The sequence below is a fragment of the Wyeomyia smithii genome, chromosome 3 (assembly GCF_029784165.1).
Source record: "Wyeomyia smithii strain HCP4-BCI-WySm-NY-G18 chromosome 3, ASM2978416v1, whole genome shotgun sequence".
NCBI lineage: Eukaryota > Metazoa > Arthropoda > Insecta > Diptera > Culicidae > Wyeomyia > Wyeomyia smithii.
The window spans coordinates 31,770,784-31,796,282 of record NC_073696.1 but is presented as its reverse complement, the minus strand read 5'-3'; the positions used below and the strand labels follow the sequence as shown (position 1 = coordinate 31,796,282).

Here is a 25,499-nt window from a genome sequence, read left to right as displayed (position 1 = left end):
CAGTTAAACGATAAGAGTTGATATTCAGTCCCTACTTAAATCGGGCTAGTATCACTATCAATTAGAAACAATGCAAATGAATTCTCAAAGCAGATTGGTTTTACTCCAGTGTATCTCTGTCATTAAAAAAACGATTTCTAGTAACGCATATTGATTCATTCAAATCGGTCTCGGCGACTGTGAAATCGGCTGCTGGGAAGCTTGATTCAAAAGCCACAAGATGCAAACAAAATACTTACTGTCCGCCCAGTTTCGGCTACGAGCCAAAATTGCTACGGTTTGTCACGGTTCTCACCTTGTTGTACCTTCTACCTGACGTGAGGACCGTTTGCTAGGAAATTGGGACCCTTCTCTAGCATGGATGTTTTGTACCTTTCTCCTATCCAGGCGTTACTAATTTACCCTGAACAGGATTAGCTAGGATGAATCACATACAGCCCGCTATATGTGGTCAAAATATTGTGATGTTTTCGGTAAAACATTTAGCTTTGTTTTTTAACCTTAAAATTTCATTTAGTTTTAACGAATCACTCCTTCCCCAGCGAATTTTGTTCTTATACTACACATCACTTGGTGCCCTTGTTTCCCAAAATTGTACCCATCCTGACGGGTTGTCATACTTTCCAAGAACATGAGAACGCTTTGCGAAAATGAATTTCGCAAACCAGTCCTTGTTTAGGCTCTTCTTCTTCCTGTTCGAGCGACATCATCCTCTCCCAGTTATGTTCCCGAAAGGCATCAAATCTTAATCATAATCATCATCATCAACATTATCGCTGCAATCCACTTCGTCTTTGCTATACATACGTAGTGCGAGCCAAGGCTGCTTTATTGCTCGAGCGTCCAGGAGGACAGGAAAGAAGGAAGACAACCGGCTGCAATGCAGAAACATTTATCCAACGTAACATGCCGGGCGCGAAGAGCGAGCGCAAAGTGGTTCTTCAACACGATAAAGCCCTTCTGATGGTACCTCTTGTTCCGAACGAACCTCCTCTTCACGTACGGTCTCTTTAGATCCATCGCCTGGATGAAAGTCCCAGTTTCATCCTCGTGGACGGGTGAGCGGAATCGAGGGAGGAAAACTCCGCCGAACGATCAGAAAAGCAAAAGGGAACAACCATATAACATAAATGCTTCATAATGTTTGAATAAACAGAGAAACATTTTCATTTTGCGCGTCCTCCTGGCCGCGAGCTCGAGTACTCCCTGGTGAGCATACACAATACACACGAGTAAAAGCTTCATTGCAGTGGGAACCCCGAACGGACGAGTCGAAATCCAACTGGAATCGGCGAGCCCGCCAGATCAGACGGTTACGAAGTGGTAACAAAGCGGAGTAAAGCTTATTAGGTTCCTCGTTTGTGTTCCGCCTCCCCCGGCTGGGCCAGGGGGAGAAAGAAATTATGCTCTTGTTTGCTGCCGAAAGAAGGAAATGAGCGAGTGAAATCGAGCTCACAATCAATTTGGCTAAGCGAGAACGAGAAAGAGAGAGAGAGAGAGAAGCGTTTCGACTAATTGCGTGTGTATTTATGTTCTTTGCTTTATGGTAAAAATACAGACTGGTGAAGGATAGGGGGGATTCGCCAGTAAATTGTACGAGAGTATGAGTGTGAAATAACTCGAACCAGTTTCATACGTTGGTGTGCGAACGATATTCTCTTTTGTTTCTCTTTTCAACGTTTCGGTCTTCTCATTTGAACGTGTTCGCTCGCTATATTCACTCATACTATGTAGGAGAGTAATATTACAGCACACACTGCTAGGTTGAGCTTACTTCTCAAACCAATCCACGACAAGCCACGCCTGCTGGGATCCCCACTAGAGTGCGGTTCGCTTGTCACACGGCGGTACGCTCAATACACTCTCACGTCGCGCTGCAACGCCTACCACTTGAGAGCGGCCGTTGGGGCCCTCAGTTTGCTATAGTATACCGTGATGGAACGACCGTTTTCGCCGCTATTCAATCAAGTGTTGCCGGTAAAATCTCTGCACTGTTAGTCTCGCTCCCACCTGCGCCTTCTTGATTTTCCTCTTGCCTAGGAGGAGAGTACGAGCGATGGTGGTTACCGGGGAGTGTGTGTGTATACGCCGCGAGGGGGGGCAGTGAGTAACAAGCCTTTTTGTGTGCCATATACCCCCGCGACCTCGGCCCATTGTAACCCGTGATGTTCCCCAGCGAACCCCAAGCGCGCGATGTGTAACACGGTGCGAATTTAATTACCGATAATCCTTTCGGGTCGCAATTGCTCTGCGACAGAGGCGCCGTGCGGACTAGCTTTGGCTGTTGTATCAGGAAGATCCTGTTGGAAAAGGCTTTTCCTCCAGGTTACGTGGGTTGGTTCCGTGATTGAGTTTCCAATTGGAACAGTGAATGCATGTTGCTTAGATCTGATAGCTTAGTGGGACAAACCGAACAGATTTGCTTTTGCGGTGGAATAAGTGCAATTTAAGGAAGCGACGGTGTTTGTTTTTTTTTTTTTTACTTCGAAGGGTTTGTGGGCTTCGAGTGCAATGCAATGCAGTAAAATGGCTACAATTATGTCGCACAATTTACCGTTGATTCCGCTGCCGCTGAAGGCAACTACCGCGGCAGCGCTGGCGAAGACGACCGCCGGTTTGATGATGTCCGGGTTGCTAGGAAAGCACCCGGTAGAGGATATGTACTCGAGCGGAGTCGTTGGCATGCCAGCGGATCGCAGCAGTCCGGATATGACGAGTGAGGCCAGGTCGAGTCCGGAGTCGCTGATGATGGCACAACCGAAGGAGCAAGATGATGACCGGATGAGTTGTTGTAGTGAGGACAGTGAGCTTTCGGTCGGTCAGGAAGGGCTGGGTGAAAGTGACAAAACTATGAACAGTGATGAGAAGATGAGCGTAACAAGTGTCGGGTCGAGACTGGCGGGAGTCGATATGGAGAAGCTGATTGACAGACACAGTGTGGAGGCTTCGGAAGAGATGAGCAATGACTCTTCGAGATATTCGAGCACCAAGGAAGCATCGGATGATTTTATGAAGATTCCCGTGATGAGACCTAGCCCTACCAGATTGCATGAAGAGTTCCTAAGAAATTCACAGCTGTACGCTGAAGAGCTGATGCGGCAACAAATGCAGATAGTTGCCGCCGCAAGAGGCTTGAATTTAAGTCCCAAGCCACTGGACTCGGCGTTGGGGTTGGTTTCTCGATTACAGGATAATCGCAGTCCTGCCAGATCTGCTTTTGCAGAAGAACAACGGATAGGATTTAGGCCGCACATTCGTGGTGTGGGGGAACTCTATCAAGACCCGAACCGATGGTCCGATGAACGAAGCGTTCGATCACCTCCAGAATCATCTTCCTTCCGAGGGATTCACAGCCACCTGAGCGCTATCTCGCAGATTACCCAAAATCTGAACAGTGACATGGGTAAACTTGCTTCCCCCTCGAGCCTTACCAGTATGGCTTCACGTGAAAGTTCCCAATCTCCACCCCAGGGGCCTGCCCATCTGTTACAGTTAAACAACAACATAGCGTTGAACGATCAAAACCTCAAGTTCAGTATCGATAATATTCTGAAAGCCGATTTCGGCCGTCGGATTACGGAACCACTGAAAAGAAGTGGTAAAAGTTACGCCAAAAAGCCGTCGGCTTCGGTGGAAAAGTCCTCTGCCGCGATAGATCTGAGTTCGATGGAAAAACTTAGCTCCGGCTTGGTTGTAAATGGTGCCGCCGGCTGCGATATGAACGGCAACGGAGCTGGTGTTTGTTCTAGTGCCAGTGTTGCCAGCAGGAGCTTTAACACCAGTAGTTCTAGTGCGAGTGGAAGTGAAATCGAAGTGCCCGCGTCTCCGCAATCCTCAACCGGTTCGATCAAAACCGGTGGCGATGGCGGCGGGAGTAGTGAACGAACGGGAAGCAGCAGCAGCGGCGGAGGCAGTAGTGGTCCGATTGTATGGCCCGCCTGGGTCTACTGTACCCGCTACAGTGATCGTCCTAGTTCAGGTAAGCGTTGATGAGACATTCCTCTAATGGACGCGCGTCCCGCTTTCGATTCTGCGAATTGAAAATGAAACCTGAAATTCACGGGGCAATGAAGAAATGAACGAAAATTCCACTCCGCTCTGGACGGTTTCCGTTCCGGAAAAGGCGTTGAAAGTTGATGGGAAAGGAAAGGGGGAAGGATGTCGGGAATAGGCATGCGGGAGAATGTCGAGACGAGGGCACTGAACGAGACGATTAGTGAGGTACTTGATGATGTGATAATGAAAATGAAAACCTGAACGATGTAGCGCGCTCGGGTCTTCAGTTACAGCCAGGGGTGTGCAATTGGTAGAGTGTATCTTCATGTGACAGTAAAACTGCTGATGAGCAGCGGCCTGTGCACTGCTGCTGCAGTTCGGTGTGCCCAGCGCCTACTTGCTCAATTGCTCACAGAAAGTAATAAAACTGGCGGCTCGGGTTACACTGCATTCGAGCGTTCGTTGACCAGTGCAGGAGTGAGTGTGAGCCGTTGTTCAAAAAATTAAGCGGTTTAGTATGTGTTGCTGGATTGCTTGCATCAACGCTTCCTTTGATCCTATCTGGAGACTGATCGGTGGTGTCAGTTGTAATCACTTATCAAAGCACTCCTCTCGCACCTGCAGCAATATAGCCTACTCGTAGCTAGCTCTATACAGCCATGAGTGGCGTTTTTAAGGCTGAACAACACGCTGTTAGTTGACTGTGCTGTTGTGGCGACTTGCGAGTGAGTTCAGTGCGTTTTGAACGAATCAACGTGTGAGAAGTAAGATAAGATAAACGCCATGCCACCACTTTATAGCGGGAAACACAGTATGGTTTTCTACTGAAGGGGGAAGCGATGACGATGGGGCTACAGTTGATTAAGGAAAGGTTTTTGAACTGAAGTTTTGTTTTTGTTTTTTATCTTCTACTGCACAGTTTGCGATTTCTCGGAATGTTGCTCATTTGACCGAACAAAAAAAAAGAAACTTTTGAGAAATGCCAAGGTAGATCCGCTCATACACAAGTTTCGATGAAAATCGTATGACAAAGTCATTTAAAACTGATTGTTTGATTCGTGGCAAATTGGCATGCTCAGTGGCCACAGACGTGCGCAGGGTTTTTATTCGGTTCAATAATTTGTTGGCGACATTGGCTGATTAGAAAAATTTATATTTTTCGCTGTTTATATTTTTCGTAGACCCATTAATGGAAAATTTCTCCACTTTTGAAGAATTTATTTAAATAATTCTGATTTATTTGTCAAAAAATTTAACGGAATTATAGCTGTTGTTCCCGTTTCAGCCATTTTTACTTTAATTCATGATTCTGCAATGTTCTGATGTTTACACTATGAATAAGTGCTGAAATCTTTCAGCGCTTTTGCCATCATGAACGTTACTGTTAGGAAATATTTCACTTACATGCAAGGTTTATTCTCTCTTCCTTCGTTTTTTCATTATCCGTCAAACGAGTTGTTTATTTTTTCACCGCTTCAAATTTACAATTTACAAAAATTTAACACTCTGAGTTTTGTTGTGTGAACTGTAATTTTGTAAGTTCGTTATATGGACATGCAGTGCCATTGGGCTCCGGAAAGTCCGCTCTTGAATCAACTTTGTCGTTTCATTTCGATAACGCTTTGTTTGATGTTAGAGTTCATTTGGTTGGTTTTTCAGCAATTTTTTCGCGTGACCATGAACGATGTGCGTAAAATATTTCATCAAAATATGGCAGCTCTTTACAAGGAAATCTAGTCGCTCGTTAATAGTAACCCATGAACTAAGCAACTCTGACTCAGTTTAGAATAATGTTCGTAGCCGTAAAAAAATGAGTAGAAGTCCGTTTTTGTTTTTGAGTATCTTTTCGGGTTCTCTTCATATAACTTCTTTCTGAGTAACGTCGCATAAAACGACGCCCAATTTAGATGTGATTCTGATGTGCTTCAGATTGTAGCATATTGTTTTAATTGTAAACGCCTCAGAAGGCATTATAATTGGTAATTTTTATCACCTGGTATAATTATTGATGATTTTTTAGTGTCGTTCATTGGTCGAGGCGGATTATAATCAGTACTGAAACTAAGCTGTACCTAAAAAATAAACCCTCATTTATAAAGACGGCTAGTGTTACTCAGTTCTGAGTATTTGCGGAGTTACTCAGCGCTCAGTTATTTTCAATGTCGCAGTTAACCTTCCTTCTCAACTTAAAATCATATCTTTTCTTTCCGAGCTCTGCAGCTGTCAAACTCAACGCAAGAGCATTCGAGTAGTTTTTGTGTTATTCACAAAGTGCTCGAAAATAAAAAAAATGTTTTCACTTAAAAGCGACGGTTGACAGCATCAAAAAAGACTTTGTCAGACAACAGTGATTGCAAGCACTGTTCTAAATCTTGCAATGATGCGTCAGTAATGCAGCATTTCACGATATTTGTCGGTACATATAATTTAATTAGCACCAGGTTAGTTTTATCACTTACTCTTGGGGATGGGAGGTGCATATTTGCACCCCGATAATAAAACCTCTACGAAGCGCACAACTGTGTGACAAAGTCATTAACAACTGGTTGTTTGTTCCGTGAATAATTGCTGCCTGCTCTGCTGCAATGGATTCGGTAACGGCGTCCACATACCGTAATCCAGCAGACTGCTTTCAGCTGGACCAAATTCCAGCTGAACCCTTGCCAAAACATTGTAATTTTGCTTGGTAGTCCGATGTATTTATTGCGGAACACAGCTTCGAGAAACATACACATCCATTTGCGGCTAGGCCGCTTTAATTCGTTTTACACTCGTACACACGGTGGTCCGTGGAAGTTTTTAATGTCATCATTTTAATTTGCAGCACATAATTTAGATGTAATTAAGTACCGAATGGCAAAAGTCATTTATATGGATGTGTAATGCTATACGGCGATCACGAAGTATATCCAGCGCCGCGCCGCCGTGGGGTTAGCGCGCCGCGCCACTGTGCTCTAGAATGGGTGCGGTTGCCACTAAACCGTGGTACGGCGATAAAATCTTTCGTAATGCAGTTCCAAAGAACCTCCTTCGGCTTGGGGCCATTTACTGTTTTTTTGCTGCACTTCACCAATTTTATAACGCAGCCGCAGGGGCGCGCGCAGTCCACCCGCGTTATTTATTAAAATTTTTCTGGGAATAAGCGGACTCGCATTTAATTAACACATAAAAGTCTATAATTACAACGGGTTATTTCGCAGCCCGCAATAGTCTGATTCGGATTCTACAAATGAATGTAACGTGCGAGGTTTCTGCCCTTTTTTTTTGCTTTCCGCTACTGGCAACGTTTAATAGTCGGGTCAGTATTATTTGTACATACTTACTTGGCTGCAAGGCACGACCAGATTCCTTCATCGATTAATCGATCTGTTGGGCTGCTCGGGAATGGGAGAGAACCTGTTATAACCATCTGAAGGAGAGTTCACGAGCTGAAGCGTACTGTTATTTACCTTTTTTCATTTATTTCGATTCAATACGATGTTATTTATGCATAATCACGCCGTCGGGGAATGGAAAAGCTCTCAAACTTGTTAAACGGCGAAAAATTTGATTTATTTTACTGCTGCCGGTCAATGCTGTGAAAATTGTATATACTACAGTTAGATAAGTAAGAGATATATACCGGATATTATTCGTCAAGATAATTCCGATGAATTACGTTCATTAAATTTTCTAAATCTTCCCTATAACAATTATGGTTCAGATAAAATTATATAACTTTTTTATTAGGTATATATAATCCCAAATGTTGCATTTATTATCCAAATAATGAATAGAATTTCTTCCACTGGAAGTTTAACCATTTTCGTTGGAAGAGAGCATGGCGAGTCGCGTGCGCGTATAGACATAATTTTTTTGGGGTGGTGATTTTCCGCTAGAAAACATTTATAAAGTTCTAAGGTGTTTCGATTTTGTAGAAGCTTGTGACACGTTTAATAATATGCAGGCCAAAAATGAGAACAGGAATTAGCTGTACCACATTTATCTTAACTTTTCATCTAATTTAAAAAATCTTGTAACGCAGTTCGTATTGATATTGTTCCCTTAGTTTTTATGGTGTATTCGACTATAAAATGGCCAAATACCGTTCAATATGCTTATTTCTAGAACCAGATGGTGATCAGAGACCGAGTGTCGACCGCAGATGTCATTTTGAAATCCGAGATGGAAGCTTCCGGTTTTTGAAAACCCGATGTACGACGTTATTTTGAAATCTAAAATGGCGACTTCTGGTTTCTTAAATGACCGAACATCACCCATTACGAAAATTTCCCGAACCGGCTCAGAGGCCGGAAACGATCTCCAGATGCCATTTCGAATTTCTAATAAAAAAAATATTATAAAACCTGGAATCAGCAGAAATTTTGATTTTACTAGTAGTCGAGGATTTTTTAGAATAACTAGGCATTTTTTGCTGGTTTGAAGGAATATTTCCCTATAGAGATAAGTGACGTTTCACCTACGCACACTAGTAAACGTGTAAACCCGTGTAAAGTTGCTTTTGTTTCTTCCAAACTGAAAATCATCGCATCTCGTTGCTTCGACTTTTATCACTTTTTACCATTTTTGGTCCATTATGTTCAGCAGCTTCTTCCGGTTTCTGACCACGAATGAAAAAAATTATCCAGAAACAAGTTTAAAACATAAAATGAGCGTTTAACTTAATATTTGTCCAGCTGCTAAAAACATAGCATTGCAAACAAAACAGCTCTTTGTAAATATTTTCCTCAACTGGTTGCACTAACACATTCGTACGTAAAAAGGTCTATGAGACCGAATTTTGCTTTGTGCGTTTTCTATTTTTTTTTCACTTTATCCTAACGCTAATAAGGTAGGGTAGAACTATCTTGCATTGACCACCTCTTTTAGTGGACATCTCGTCAGATTAACTCAAATTTCTTTAGAAATAAAAAAATGTTTCTCGTGATTCTGATGTAGATTACCGTAAGTTTTCTGGAAATCCCTTGAGTTTTCGCATAAATTGAGTTAATCTGACCAGTGGTCCACTGAAGAATGTGGTTCATTAGTTTTATCGAAGCATTACTGAATCTATCAAGTTTTATCATAGGTTTTTGAAGCACTTGTGTTTTTTATAGACCATCAGTTCTCAAAAGTGTTCGAAGAACACCTAAAGAGTCCTCCTCAGAACTCCATTGTCAATAATCGTAATTTAGCTTATGAGCGGTTTTAACACACACTTGATATCCGTTTCAAAAAATTTCTAGAAAACTTCTTTTTGCCATCAAACTAAACGCAAAACTTGGATGGTGCGAAACCACATAAATATTGTGCGAAATTAGCGCTACTGTTGATTAAGTTTGAAACCAGTACAACGAATGTGTGTTACACAACTTCGAAGTACTACACTTAAAAGAGTTTCAACCGGTGTTGGTATCGTCGTGATGATTTATACTGGTTTTTCAAAAGGCTACTATCGTTGCAGTGCTACCACAGGGTGTCTAGTGCCTGGAAAAACCTGAAATTATCAGGGAATTTATTTTGATTTGGAAAAACCTGGAAAAGTCAGGGAACTTAGGGTTTTTTACTTCTTTTTTACTTCTATTATATGCGCAATCACATGAAGAACATTTTCTGAAATTGATTGTTTTTAAATTTTGTCTTGCTTTTCCTCCAACATGCTTATATGCAGTGGTGGGCACCGCTAACCGAAAATTTTGCGACGCTAGTCGCTAAGTCGCTAACCGGAAAATTTAGCTCGATAATCGCTAAACGCTAAACGCTAAACCCACATTAGCGGAACCTTCGCTAATCGCTAATCGCTAAATTAATATGTAAATAGTCATATCGCTATATTTTTTGCTCGTGTTTTGTATGATTTGGACCCCTTTGATCTGTTTTGGTTAACCATTAAGTACTCGGCCGGGTACCCGGGTACCTTTTCAGACTTTATTGCTTTAAAAAACAAGGAAGGAAGGATTCTAACTAGTGGAAATAAACCATATTCCATCATCAGATTGTTTATAGCAGCAGAAGGGGTCGAAGGGGGGGACTTCGATTTTTTTTTTTACCCTATAAGTACTCGGCAGGGTACCCGGGTACCCACAAAATGAAATTCTTCTTGCTTTTTCATTTCTTGTCCGATTTTCGATCTTGACCGGTCAAAAGATTGGAAAACCTGCCTACTTTTAGAATCCGGGACTAACATGAACCTGTGACCACATCTGGTTCCTGGTAAGCCGGATCTTCGGGAGCATGTTCCGATGAGACGAAGTAGTACAATTGTCAATAAAACCGAACAAAATTAGTATCAAAATTCATGAGATCACTTCAGGAGTTGATTTTCATTCATTTTGAGTCCATCTTATAAGTTGTCCGAAATGGTCATTTCGGAGTGGATTCCCGATTTTGAACATGGTCCCGAAGATCCGGATTTACGGGAACCACATGGGACCAATGGCTCTTTAGGTCTCGTATATTGAAAATAGAAATTTTTTTTAACCTTTTGACAGGTCACGATCGAAAATCGGCCAAGAATTGAAGAAGTAAGAAGCATTTCATTTTGGTGGGTACCCGGGTACCCTGCCGAGTACTTACGTGTGTTAAAATTGCCGAGTACATAACGGTTAAACAAACGAAAACAATTACCTTTTAAAGCTATTTACAGTAAGAGGTTCACGAAACGGTTTCATATTTGATTTTGTAAAAACAAGAATAACAAAAGTTATTTAGCTTGCATTGAAAATAGATACTCTTAGGAATGTTTTCATAAAAATTCAATTATCATTTGAATCTAAAAAGTAGAACCAAAGTTGTCATAATTTCAAGCGCATTGCAATTTACCAAAGTTCTTGGTGTGCCGAAAATTCAATCTAGACCTTGTGCTTGTTCTTCGAAATACTCCTGTGGCTTGTACGATAACTGGAACTCCATTCTAGGGTAAAAAAACTGACAAAAGTAATTTTCGCAGTAAAGTATGTTCATCTTTTCGAAGCAATTTATGTACGCCATCAGCAATTCACAGTTTTTCTAAATATTTCTACTGTCGCTTCTCTACAAAATTTAGCGAATTAGCGATTAGCGTCTCGAAGGCCAAAATTTTAGCGACGCTAACAGTTTCGCTAACCAGCTCAAAAATTATTGGCGAAATCGCTAAATCGCTAACTGAATTTTAGCGTCGCTAATTAGCGAATTAGCGAACTAACGGAATGGTGCCCACCACTGCTTATATGGCAGTATCCAGATATTAATCCGGTAGTCATATGCCTAAAATGACTGATCCGATTGCCCGAAAATGCAGCGGAAAGTCTTTTCAAATCTCTTAGCGCGAGCATGACATTTTATTCAGGGCTATTCAGGGGTGTTACAAAAAATACTTTCTCAAAGAAAAACCGACTGAATCCGGAACTGTAATAGTAGAAATAGCTCTTTTTAAACTTTATTGTAATGGATTGGAATACTGTATCCGAGAAGAATCATATCACTCTCAAACAGATGCTCTTACCAGAGACTTATGAACTCTGTTATAGATGTAGTTAAAAGCGATGAAACAACGAAAAATAGTTTTTGCACAAAACGATGGCTAGCTCGATGAAATAATTTTACACATGGAGCTCTACTGGGTAGCCACAAAATATATCACGATTTTTGGTAATAAAAAATGTGTTTTTTTTTAAACGACAGATTTTTTTGTCTATAGCATTTTTTCAGTTGTTTGCATTCAATATGTTTGGCATGAAAACATCAGATTCAAATTTTGATTTTATGCTATAGACATTACATTGAGCATTTGAAAACATTTTAACAAGGCATAAAAAATCTGGAACTTAAGGCTGTTATGAGAAAAAAGAGCTTACCGTTTTTAATTTTGTAATTAAGGTTCGCCTGATCACGTTTGCATTGAAACAAATGGACTTTTTTTGAATGGTGTTAAAAAACTAAGACAGAGTTGAGTTGAGTTAGATAAATTTCCCATGAAAAGTAATTATATTAGTTTACTTGCAAAAAAATCTACGGAAGTTAACCGGAACATTCGCTATGGCGGACAAAAACATGCGTTTACGCATATTCCTGAATTTTTCTTCGATTTTTTTGCTTTTGCTTCAGGTTGGGAAACGTTGGGCGGGTCGACTGGGTACCACATCGATATACAGCCGCTTCATCTCCTCCAACGATCGCTTCGTCTAAATCCGGTCAGAATAACGCGTCTTTTCCCATATGGAATTTCTTGATGAACGATGCAACTTCCGACCGGCACTTCGTATCATAAATTTTCTCGTTCATGGCCAGTCCGGAGCGAAAGAAAAGCTTTGGCTTTGGCTTTGGCATCCCCTTCTCTCTGATTGTCAGTCACAGCAGCCAGGGCCGGCGTTTCATGTGGGTAGTATGGGTAGTAGTACCCACTCGGAAAATATCTATGTGGGTACTTACCCACACGGAACTATCGGACAAAACCAAAAAAAAGTATTGTTGCGAGCAACAAATGTTTTGATGGATATCGTTGATCGAGAGGTTATAAAACTTATGTACAGTAGTAACGTTACTCAGAGAGAATGATTTTTTTTTAATTGTTTCATTTACGAAAGAGTTCTGAATTTCATTTACGATAGAGTTCTAAAGTTTTGTTTTCTCGTGAAAATTTCCCATGCCAAATTTGAGCTCAATCGGACTTTGGGAAGTAGAGCCTCGAAGTGGTCAAAGTTACAGTTTTTTGATCAATAAAGAAAATGTTCGAGCTGGGAGTGTCTCTTGTGTGTTCTGGAGTAGCTCAAGTCTCCCAACGTAAAAGTTTCCATGTCCGTGAAAATTAATTTTTGTTTTTGAAACGAATTTATATGAAACAACATCAGTACTCGACATTTCATGCATTTCTAAAAGATTTGCTATAAAAAAATCGATTTTTGAAACTTCAAGAACTACTCTTGAGGATTTTCAGGTTCAAAAATGTAAGACTTTCGCTACTGTAAGTGAAATCCTCTCAGAAGTTCGATTAAGCTTAAATTTTGGATGGAAATTTCTTTCGAAAAGACAAAATTGTTGAGTCCTACCGTTAGCATCGAAAAAAATGCTCAAAAAAGGCCGATTTTTCATAAGTTTACTTTACACGCACTGACGAAACTACCCATGAAAATTAACGACGAAAACAAACATCGTACGGAAAAGGGACGCCGGTTACGCTTGTTCCGGTATCTACAACATCTTGGCACTGCTGGACTACAATCAGAGCATCGAAAGAAAGATCGGTTCCGGACAGCCGATGACCCTGAGCGACAAGAAGCTCCAAAGAACGCTAAAGAGGAAAACCGAGGCGGAAGTGGCTACATAGCTGCGTACGCTTGATCGGGAGGTCGGTTCAACCGGCCAAACAGTGGAAAAGTACCTGGCGAGCATGGACATCAAAAAGCGGAAGTCCCGTCCATTGGTTTCGGAGTTGCTCGATGGTCGAGTCGACTTTTCCGGTGAATCGCGACGTGATGATGGCGGTCCACGCCGACAACAACTGGCAGGGCACTCCATATTTTACTTTACTCACGAAGGAAGTGACCTCTGAGGTGAAATTCATTTCACACAGCAAGTTCCCAAAGAAGGTGTTGCTGTGGCTGACAATCAGCGAGAAGCTCCGTACTGGCCGTGAATGAGGAAATTTATAGTACGAAGTGCCTCCCGGAAGTTGCGTCGTTTATCAAGAAATACCGTAGGGGCGAAGACGCGGTGCTCTGGCCCGATCTGGTGTCGGCCCACTACTAGAAGCAATCGTTGGAGGAGATGGAGCAACTGAAAATCGATGCGGTACCCAGGTCGGCCAACCCACCCAACGTTCCTCAGCTGCATCCCATACAGAGTTTCTGGACAAACCAGAAGCGTGATATCTACCTCAACAATTTTGACGCGAAAATTGAGGAGGAATTGGTAAATAGAACGAAGAAAGAACTCAAAAACATGCCTACACGCATGTCCACCATGGCGAATGTTCCGGTGAACTCTCGGAAAGCCATTCGCAAGGGCGTGGAGTTACTTTTGCAAATGAGCCTATATAATTGCCTTCCATGGGAAATTAATAGGAAACATGACTACTGAATTAAATTCGAAAATCTAATTACTCTTAAATATTCCATTGGCACCCTATTGTCGATGCACTGTCGACTTTTCGTAAAATTTTGTCAGGTATCAGATGTTCACCCCCCCCCCCACCGGATACGCCTTTGTCACCCATGAACCTTCTCTATTCCTTACTACCCACTCGGGAAAATAATGTGACGCCGGCCCTGACAGCAGCATCTTCTTGGGGAGCTTGGTGTGTGAAAGTAACTTCACCTTAGAGATCACTCTCTTTGTGGGGGAAATAAAATATGAAGTGCCCTGCCAGTCGTTACCATCCAGGGTGATTTTGGTCTCGTCTTCCATCACCAGCACGTCGACCAATCGACGTGACCAGTGGATAAATGCCGACAAACAGTCTCAAAACGTCGGCACATGTATTATGTACGATATATTATAATAGAAAACTCACGGTTCTAGATGAGAGGTATTAAAAATTTTAAAACAAAAAATGGCTCGAAATGGTGTGGGTGGTTGCCCAAGGTGTGCAAGGAACGGGACACAACAATAAAGGGTGATACGATATTAGTCTTGGAGGCAATTATCTTCCCAGTAGTTTAATTTAGCATTGGCCAGATACCAAATCCATATCTAGGGGGAGCATCGATACCAAATGTATTGATACTCTGCCTGCTACTCGAAACAGGTCTATGAAAAGCTACCATTTTTTCTTGATCTTTAACACAGGCAATCAGAGATGTCATGTGTTTTTGAAAAATGTATGCAACTACTCGAAAAACCGACAAAATGTGCCTATAGTCTGTAGTCTGTAAAAAAATTTGTCTGTGATTTAAAAAAAATTGTGTTCGCGCAGGCAAAAGTCTGCAAGAATTTGCACAGGTGTTGAGAGAGTCTGCGCAAATATAAAGAGACTCTGACAAGAATCTGCAGATACTATGAGAAAAAATATTTTTATCTGGAATCAATAGAAATCTGTACACCAACTCTAAAAATCTGCGTTTTGAAGACAAATCTTTTTGTAGCACATTTTGTATCCCTGCGGTCAATAGACCTAATGAGACCACGGTGGAACAGAATCATATGTCACACACACAAATCAGTGCAATAGCATAGCCGCGTCTGCGGCCTAATCTGAAATTTAGGGCAGCGCAAAAAAAATTGGCTGCTTATTCTTTATTGTCTGCCTTTTGCAAAAACTCGGCGCTTCCGATTTTGCTCTGCACAGACAGTATTATCAAATGAGGGAGAGGCTGTGAAAAACCGTCTTAGAAATGAGCTGTTGGTGTCTTTCACACAAAGAGCGCGAATCAAATTTTTGCACTGTTTGTAGAAGACATTAACGCAATGGATCGTATCCGCGCACTTCTACAAGGATTTTCCGTTAAACAATTTGTAGCAATCAACAATATTTTCCGTTTTTGTAGTTTCCCTTCAGTATCGAAAAAAATATCGGGGCGAAAGTATCGATCCAGCTTGATAATAAAGTCGCCTGCATCGATAAAAAATAACGATATTCAGGCACTAAGGTATCGATACGATATCGGCCAATGCTAGTTTAATTGGCTAAAACACCACGCTGGACACATTGGCGATTACGGATTTGAGTCACGTCTGGAAGAGGTAAATTTTCTTCCTAAGGCTATGTACCCCTTCAGTTCTCGTTCATTTTCGCATTCTCGTAAAACTATATACATCGCCGGCTTTATACCAGATTTTTAAAAGACCGCGAATTGTATGAAATCGAAACAAAAGGAGGAACTGTGGGCTAAAATCCAGGAATCGTGATACGCTATTTCTGTCAGCACATGTTGAGGTTTTGTCTAGTATATATTGCGAAGACTTCGTGAACTTATCCGTGAAGTTATCCATTGATGGTTGGGCTAATAGAGAAAAGTTTACAAAAGAAAGTAATGGTTGGTGCTATTTTTTATTTATGCTTATTGTTTTAGTTCCTTCTTTCGATAGAATGATCTGTGTTTTCTAAAGTGTGTTTTTTTCGCTTATTGCGATGATAAACGACTTTCCCACGATTAAAACCATTAACTTTATCGATTGCGCAAGTTGTGATGATTTCGCCACAGTCTTAGAAAGAGACTTTATAAGACGTTGAGATCTGGTGTGATCCCATATCCTTTGAAAATAAGATGAACATCTGTCAGTGCGTCTTGAACTGTCCTACAGGTCAGACGTTTTTTCGGTTGCTTGTGGACTGGTCTTTGACTGCCTATAGCTTCAAAGTTTGTGTTTTGTCAGTGTGTCTTTTAAAGATTACCTGAAAGTTATTTCCCATCAGTCTTTCTCAAGACTACCTACTTTTGAATTTAACATTTGTTTTAACTTTTTTCGTATCACCTGAAATGGCTGGACGGAAAAAGAAACCTCGCATCGCTGCGGGGAGGAAAAGAGAGGCATCTTTTTCTGACACTTCGAGTGTCTGTAGTGACAATCCTTTTGATATTTTGCCTGAGCAAGAAGCTGGTGAAATGGAAGTTATTAATAATGAAACTATACAAAATATAAAATCTTTAAAAAAGGAGAAAGTTCCACCTATTGTGGTAACTATTTCTTCTGAATTTAATATATTCAAAAAGGAACTTTCAACGTTTGTTTCTGACGTTAAAGTTACCTATCAAATTGGCCGTAGAGGTGAATGCCGCTTATTAGCCGACTCAGTAAAGGGTCGTGATCGTCTTGTTCAGTATTTAACTGACAAGATGTATAAATTTTTTACATATGACACCAAGAACGCCAAGCCGTTCAAGGTTGTCTTGAAAGGTCTCACCAACGATCAAACCGTTGATGAGATCAAACTTACTTTAACAGAATTACTTGGTATAGCCCCTACCCAAGTAATTCTAATGAAACAAAAATCACGAGGCGAAAACAGTCAGAGAACTGGAATTTCCCTTGTTCGTTATTTAATTCATTTTAACCGCAATGAGGTTAACAACTTAAAATTTTTTGAAAAAGCGTATAATGTGCGTGTAAAGTGGGAAATTTATAGGAAGTATGGCGGAGGTGAAAAGCATATCACCCAATGCCGTACTTGCCAACGTTATGGCCATGGTCCAAATTCTGTAACATGGACCAAAAATGTCTTAATTGTGGAGACTCTTCTCACAAAAAGGACACATGTCCTCAGAAAGAGAGTAAAAATTTTCGCTGTGCGAATTGTAACGGCAACCATATGTCAAATTTTTATCAATGCCCAGTCCGTTTAGCAATTGTTAAGGCAAGGCAAGGTAAACAAAATTTAATTTCTCAATTAAAACCAACTTCAAAACAAAATTCTCCAAGCGTACCAGTGACGCATAGTTTACCTACTCCTTTGCATACCCGTTTAACTTATGCACAGGTTACAGGTAGTTCGAACATTATCCCGCCTAGTGTTGGTAGTTCGAAAATGACCGTTAATATGGGTAAGCAAAACACGCTAGAAAATAATTGTACACCTATCACTCCAGCTAATATTGCTACCGAAAATATTTTTTCTAATGTCAACTGCCTGGGGCCTATTACGGCAGGTAAACTTTCTTTTCTGCAACAGGCAATGTTCGATCTTATGAACGCCATGTTGCAGGCAAAATCAATGTTTGAAGCCATTCAAATAGGCACAAATTTTACTATTAAAATTGTTTCTAATTTAAAATTTAGCAATGATTTTAAATAAAACAATTAAAATATTAAATTGGAATGCTCGCTCATTGAAGGCCAATGAGAATGAGCTTTTTAATTTTTTAACAGTGAATAATGTGCATATTGCAATTATTACTGAAACATTTTTGAAACCTAACATAAAATTAAAAAATGATCCCAATTACGTGGTTCATAGATATGATAGGATTCAGGGTTCTGGCGGTGGAGTTGCCATTGTTATTTATCGCCGAATCAAACATCGTGCTCTTCCCCATCTTGAGACGAAAGTTATTGAAACTTTGGGAATTGAAGTTCAAACTGAACTTGGGATTTTATTTATTGCCGCAGCATATTTACCATTTCAATGCACACGCGAGCACAAAAATTATTTTAAAGGTGATTTACAAAAACTCACCAGAAATCGTTCGAAATTTTTTATAATCGGCGATTTTAACGCTAAACATCGTTCATGGAATAATTCTCAAAGTAATTCCAATAGCAAAATTTTATTCAATGATTGTTCTTCAGGATACTATTCTATTTTGTCTCCGAATAGTCCTACATGCTTTCCTTCTGTAAGAAACCCTTCCACTATTGATTTGGTGCTAACAGATCAAAGTCATGTATGTAGTGATTTGATCACACATGCTGACTTTGATTTTGACCATCTTCCAATAACTTTTTCTTTATCACATGAATCAGTTTTAAACCCTATGAGCTCTGTTTTTAATTATAACAAGGCTAATTGGGAAAGATACAAAACTCATATTGAGAGAAATTTCAATAATGAGCTTGATTTGCAAAACGAAGTGAATATTGATTCCGCTTTGGAAGCATTAAAATGTGCAATTGTTGATGCCAGGAATTATTCTGTTCCAAAGGCTCAAGTGAAATTTGATTCATCAATAATTGACGAAAATCTTCAACTTCTAATTCGTTTGAAAAATGTCCGCAGACGTCAATATCAACGTTCTCGTGACCCTGTTTTTAAAACTATTTATAAAGATTTACAGAAAGAGATTAAACATAGATTTACTCTTCTGAGAAATCAAAATTTTGAGACTAAAGTTGAAACCATATTCAAAACCATTTTGGAAGCTGTCGAAGATTCTTAAGAAACCTTCAAAGCCTATTCCAGTTTTAAAAGATGGTGAACGTTTTCTTGTATCCAATGAACAAAAGGCTCAAAGACTTGCTCAGCAGTTTGAGAGTGTTCATAACTCAAATTTGAATTTTGTGAGTCCAATTGAAAATGAAGTCACACGTCAATTTGATTTAATTTCTTCCCAGAATTTTTTACTTGCAGAAATAATTGAAACTAACTTGAATGAGATTAAATCAATTATTAAAAATTTCAAAAATATGAAAGCACCTGGTGACCTGGTGATCTTTAATATACTAATCGAACATCTCCCTGAGAGCACAATGGAATTTTTAGTGAAAATTTTCACTTGCTGCTTCAAAATTGCATATTTTCCCAAATTATGGAAAAATGCAAAAATTACTCCCATTTTAAAACCGGATAAGAACCCAGCTGAAGTTTCAAGTGATCGACCAATCAGTTTGCTTTTTTCAATAAGTAAACTGTTTGAGAGAATTATTCTTAACAGATCAACGAAAATTCAATTTTTGCAAATGAACAGTTTGGATTTCGCCATGGGCATTCCACAACTCATCAATTGCTCAGAGTTACTAATATGATACGAGCTAACAAATCTGAAGGTTATTCCACTGGAGCTGCTCTTTTAGACATAGAAAAAGTATTCGACAGTGTTTGGCATAAAGGTTTGATTGCGAAATTGCAAACTTTTAATTTTACAATTTTCCTAATCAAAATTTTAAAAAATTATCTTACTGATCGAACTCTGCAGGTTGTCTATCAGAATTCAAAATCTGATAGATTTCCTGTCAGAGCAGGTGTACCTCAAGGTTCAGTCTTGGGTCCAGTCCTGTACAACATATTCACTTCAGATCTTCCTGATTTGCCTCCAGGATGCACAAAGTCATTGTTCTGCGATGACACAAGCATTTCCGTAAAAGGAAAAAGTCTTCGTGTCATATGCAGTCGATTGCAAAAAAGCTTAGATATTTTTTCTTCCTACTTGCAAAAGTGGAAAATCTCTCCCAATGCTTCTAAAACTCAAATGATAATTCTTCCGCATAAGCCTAGGGCTTCTTTCCTCAAGCCAAACAATAATCACGTTGTCAAGATGAATGGGGTTATTTTAAGTTGGTCCGACAAGGTTAAGTACTTGGGACTAATTTATGATAAAAAACTTATTTTCAAAGAGCACATTGAGAGTATACAAGCCAAGTGCATCAAATATACGAGATGTTTATATCCTCTCATTAACAGGAATTCTAAACTTTGTTTAAAGAACAAACTTTTGATTTACAAACAAATTTTTAGACCAGCAATGCTTTATGCTGTACCGATCTGGTCAAGTTGCTGTTCAACAAGGAAGAAAACGCTCCAAAGGATTCAGAATAAAATTCTGAAAATGATTTTGAAGCGTCCTCCTTGGTTTGGTACACTCGAATTACATAGACTTACTGGTGTTGAACCATTAGAAGCTATGTCAAATAAAATTATTAACAATTTTCGACAAAAATCGTTGCAATCCTCAATTGCTACGATAAGCTCTCTTTATAGCCAATAAGTTAGCAATAAAGTTAGTTGTAAGTTTACTTCCCCTTTTCTGACAAGTAGGTTTAAATCCCTACAAATGATAAGTCCTAATTGCGAAAACAAACAAATCCTAACAATTAAAATTACAAATTTCTAACAGTGTTGAGAAGTCACCATTTGTGATTGGACACACATACTCATTATTTACTAATATTTATCATAAATACTTAAGCTACTAACAAATCCCCCCTTAAAAAAAAAAAGATGAACATCTGTTCTCTGTGATTCCACTTCCCGAAGTCAATTCCAACGGGACCGATCTTCGACCTGTTCTCAGGTGCGAAACTTTTAAGGTCATAGGCTTTTTTCTACAGAAAAACTCTTCGAGTAAACTTCTGATGAAAATAGGACGACACTACGATTTTACAAAGTTAATAATCCGTTCACGAATACACTGCTGAATGTCGAATAATATCCCTTTTTAACTTGGGAGCTTTTTACTTTTGTTATTCGGGTTCCTCCTAATACATCTGAAATTATGTACAATAACAAAAAAAATATTTAGAACGACCTGGCAAATTTGTCTTTGAAACATTCCTGCGATTTCTAAAAGAAGGTGATATGTATTAATTTTTTTAACAATAAAATATCAAATTTTAGAACAACAGTCTTGCTGTAAGCTAAGCTTCTCTTGCATCGATTTTTTACTAGATCAATTAATGAATTCTGTAGTATGATAAATGATCAAAGTATTACACGTGGTCATATAAAAAGCGCTGTGCAAACTTGCAGCCAAATCGGTGATGTTAAATTACTTTTTATTATTGGAGATTGCTTCTTAAATTGCAGATTGTTAGCGTTCTAATGAAACAGCGAAAAATAACTGCTAAGCGCACTCCGTTTTATTTCTCTCGAATGTGTGGCTCAGATCCAAGTTTTGGAACTCTGTTAATGGATTTCGATACTGTTCGAGAAGTAAAGCCCTGTCAAACCTAGGGTAATTGAAATTTTATTAGTTGCAGCGCGCTAATATTTATTTTTGGTGCCTGACTGTAAGCACCCTAATGGAAACTATTACTTTTCATTTATTGATGCCCCAATAGTTTTTATTATTATGTCGTTAGGCCACCTGAGTAATTCTATAAATTTCAGCCTGTTTACGCATTATTAACCTCAGGCTTGGTATTATTTTTTATTGTGCTCTTTTTTTGTTAATTTAACTGTTGGTGTTCGATTTAATTCTAACTGTTTTTAGAACTATAAAATTATTTTGAAGTGTCTGATCGTTATTGCCTTCATGAGTTTTGAAGTTATTTTCATATTCGCTCAATACCTGGTTTGTGTTACTTCATGTTGTTATATCAATAATTTTCGGTTGTTAAGCACGTGTTATCAACGTATAAAATTGATTTTTATTTACGGATTGCAAGCGCTCCAATGAATTTGACTATTTTTTGATGGCTTACACCCCGTCAATTTCTGCTCAAGTGGTGTCCTGAAATTTTTATTTCATTTTTGTTACTGGTAATAGCTTTTTTTTTAGATTTACACACCTTAAATTACAGTTAAATAAACGATGCATTTATACCATTCATATCTGCTATCGCTCTTTACTTATGTTTTCAAGTGGTTTTCATTTTCAATTTTTTTGGATTCTTATTCCACCACGACACTAAGTTTAAACCTTTTTCATATACTTTCATTGTTTAAAAAGTTCCGATCGCTGGTTTCCACTGAATATCATTATTTCTGGTTAGTAAGTGTTAATCCAGTTGTTTAATCCTCAGTGGCTAGAATTTAAGCTGGTTTTGTTTCTGAACTTAAGCTGATGATATAAAAATAAAAACATCCTGACTGTGAACGCTGTATTGCCAAAATTTCATGATGTTGGCTTTTCCATATGACCTAATCAACTTCTGTTTGAGTCATTTTAAGAATCTTAAATATGTGATATGTGATCGTGTATGCTGGGTTGGTATTTAATGCGAAGATAAATCACTCCCCAGAACTCCGCCAAAAAAGCCACCAGTTAATAAAAAATGCTTCCATTTTAATCGCTCTGTTAAAATCAGTTCAGTACTATCGGCTAGTTCACAAAACGGCCTTTGGTTCAGTGCGATAAGCAACAAACAGAAGACAAAATGCTATCATTACGTGTTTGATAGCATTTATTTTCGCTCGTTGCACAGTAGCACCGTTGACTATTATTGCTCTAGTCGTCGTCGTCGTCGTCGGCGTCGACCGTCGTGTTAAAAATGAGGCAGGCGCTTTTCCTCAGCGTGGAAAGTGCGGTGAAATGGTCGTAGTCATAATTTCCGTCTGATATTGCAGTCGTGGGTTTCGATTCAGAATGCACGCGGCGGAGTGGCTATCGACAAACGAAAAAAAAAACGCAAGGTGGCGAAGGGGAGAAAGCCTCTCGTTTGTGAAAATTATGTTTTATTTATGCACTCCCGACTGACGGACTGTGCAACCAACATACGGGTAACACCACGGCACCGAGAGCACATAGCGATGGGTATTTTCTTCAATGGTTCTCTATAATGGCGAAGTGGTTTTGTGAAATGGTGTACTCTACTCGCGGAAAAGCAATGGAAAGAAGAAGGAAAGAACGGCATAGCCCAGACACACGTAATCGGGAGAGTGTGTATATTTTAATTGTGTTTAGCAATACACATTATTAGTGCATTATTAACAGGTTTGGTCGGAAAAATGCCACTTGTGAGCGATGGGCTATTTTGTAGCGTTTGCCGACGGGACACAGTTCGAGGAAAATGAGGGTGGAATGTTCGGTACATAGCAGAGTCAACAATCGAAAAAGGCAACTTCTAACCCTCAACCGGCGTCATTTGGTTCGAGGCATCGGGCGGGTATTGAGGGATTTCACGTAAATTCGAACGAAAACAACAATTTTTATTTTAGAAATTGTATGTAAAGTTTTCAAAAAATAAATTTCCGGAGAAAAACCTTGGGCGTGAAATCCCTCTATTCAAACGCGAAAGAGCAGATTGTGTTTCGGCTAGGTACGACCTTATACAGGACCATTAAAGCCACTATTCAGTCCGCTGAAAAGCACGACAATGGTCGGCACAAGAAAAATAGTGTACTTCCCGGTTTGGACAATGAATGGTGAAAAGTTGAAAATTTGTGGCCTTTCGCCGATTCGCGGCGGGCTTCGTTGGCTTGCGGGGAATGAAATAAATAAATACGGATACCGAAATTGAATGTGCTTTCGTTGGTGTCATGTCGAGTAGCAGTTTAACCGATCGCATTCATTGTTTTGCTCCATAAACCGACAAAACCGATAACAATTAAGAACAATCGCTGTCGACACCGGGCAGCGCACGGTTTTGGCCCCAAAAGGGGGAGTCGGGGGAGTACTATTTTATCGGCAAATTTCACGCGATACTCTTTGTGTATGCTCTTAATCTGTGATCTAGTTGGTGGTACTCTAATCAGTGTACCTGCCATGCCGATAAACACAGTTATTATTCAAATTCGCATTGCTCGGGATTATGTTTCCATTGTTTTACTACACAACACTTTCGATTTGCGTACGTTCACTATTCTAGGTCTAGGTGGCAGGGGGAATGCATAATTGCTTCATCTACATCATGCGATGGCCGTTGCGATGGGGAATTGCTACATTAGTTCGATTTGTTGGTCGGGTGTTGTTCCTTCGGCATTGGAAACGTTCATGGCTTTGGGTCATTAAGGCGATCGCTTTCAATGTTCGAGCGTGCCAGTACAATTGTTGATTTTTTTTGCTGGGTTACGTCTTTATTCGATTTGATTTAATTTGCGGCCTTTTCTTTGTGAAAAAGAAAATCGTAACAATTTCGAAAAATATTTCAACCAACCGAAAAGCTCCCAACGAAATTCTCCAATCAATCGCAGCTTCCGTTTTGAATTCTATTTATCTCCTTTGAACCATTTCTGCGGATGATTGATCGAAAATTGATCGTACATCGCGGCGACTTGTACACACGACCCACAAAGTGTATGTGTGTTTGGGAAAATTTTAATCGGCTTTAATGCAGAGCGGATCACTACCTCCCAGCGCAGTTTGGACCGTTCTTTGTCGGAATTCGGTAAAGAACCTTCGACAAAAGGAATTTCCGCCTTTGAAGCTTGTCGCTATAGATGTGAGCTAGTGAGAAATTGTTCAATGAATTTACACCAAACAAACACCGAACCAGCCGGAGTCGGAGTTGTGGAAGCGCGGAAAACAACTGATTCATTTTACGCTTGACGATTGTGTTGTAGAGCCCGAATGGTGATCATAAAGTAGTAGTTTTTATTTCACACACCAAGCCTAGGAAGAACGATCGGGATTCGGGACGAGTTGGTTCGGGAGGCTGGGAAGGGCAAATCTAACAGGCTACAATCACTTCCACAGCTGATGACGACGACGATGGGTTGACTGTGATCCGATGGCGGCTTTTGAGCTTTTGATCATTGGCGCGAGTGAAGTCCGAAGGCCAACGCTGACGCTGAATCTTGATTGGTGGTGACATAGCGCGGGCTGCATTCGAGGGAGGGAGAATTACCCTTTCGGTTGAGATTGAGCATGCCGGTGACATCGCGCATTGAATGATGAATAAGATAGCGGATTACCGGGTTGTATACTTCGGAAGATTATGTTCGGTTAGTTGAGGATTCAGTGCTAACTTCCGTAAATTTTGTTTCTCTGCTACATTCCGATTCGATTATACGAGGCCTTCGATTAAAGCGAAAAATTCATCGGAATATACCTCAAAATCTGGAAAAGAATGAGCTTTACAGAAGAAAGCAGGCTTTCTATTTCATCCAAGTAATTATCTGGAATTAAAGGAAAAAAAACTTGAAAACGATTTTTTCAATGTATTTTCACATTAATTGTCAAAAAACACTTCTTTCAAAATATATTAGGTGCACAAGTAAGTTCGTGCTGTTTTCTTTTTAATAAAAACGCAGCTTTATTTAAAAAAATAAATTAATAAATAAATGAGTAAATAGTTTCATATTATCCTTCAAAGTATTGCCCATCGCTAGCTGCAACTTTATCCCATCTTTCTGACAGAGCTCGAATACCGTTACGATAAAACTGTTCGTCTTTTGAGGCTATTGAGGCACAAATCCAGCCTATTTCCCATGTCTTCTTATGGAAAAAACTGTTGTTCAGCCAGAGCATGTGTCCTCGAACGGAACAAGTACTAATCCGAAGCTGTATTAGCTAGGG

General features: G+C 39.8%; 1 protein-coding gene across 2 annotated transcripts in view; it reads left to right on the top strand.

Annotated features, from left to right (window-relative positions):
• The first annotated feature begins 1,932 nt into the window (after positions 1-1,932).
• The window catches only part of LOC129726578 (homeobox protein E60), a 183,100-nt gene continuing 159,533 nt past the window's right edge, over positions 1,933-25,499 (top strand). Inside the window, exon 1 of one of the 2 annotated variants that reach the window (XM_055683450.1) lies at positions 1,933-3,979. In XM_055683450.1, coding sequence (XP_055539425.1) covers positions 2,512-3,979 — 1,468 coding nt within the window. In that variant the 5' untranslated portion in view covers positions 1,933-2,511. The remainder of the gene's footprint in view (positions 3,980-25,499) is intronic. The other variant, XM_055683451.1, reaches the window with a different exon arrangement.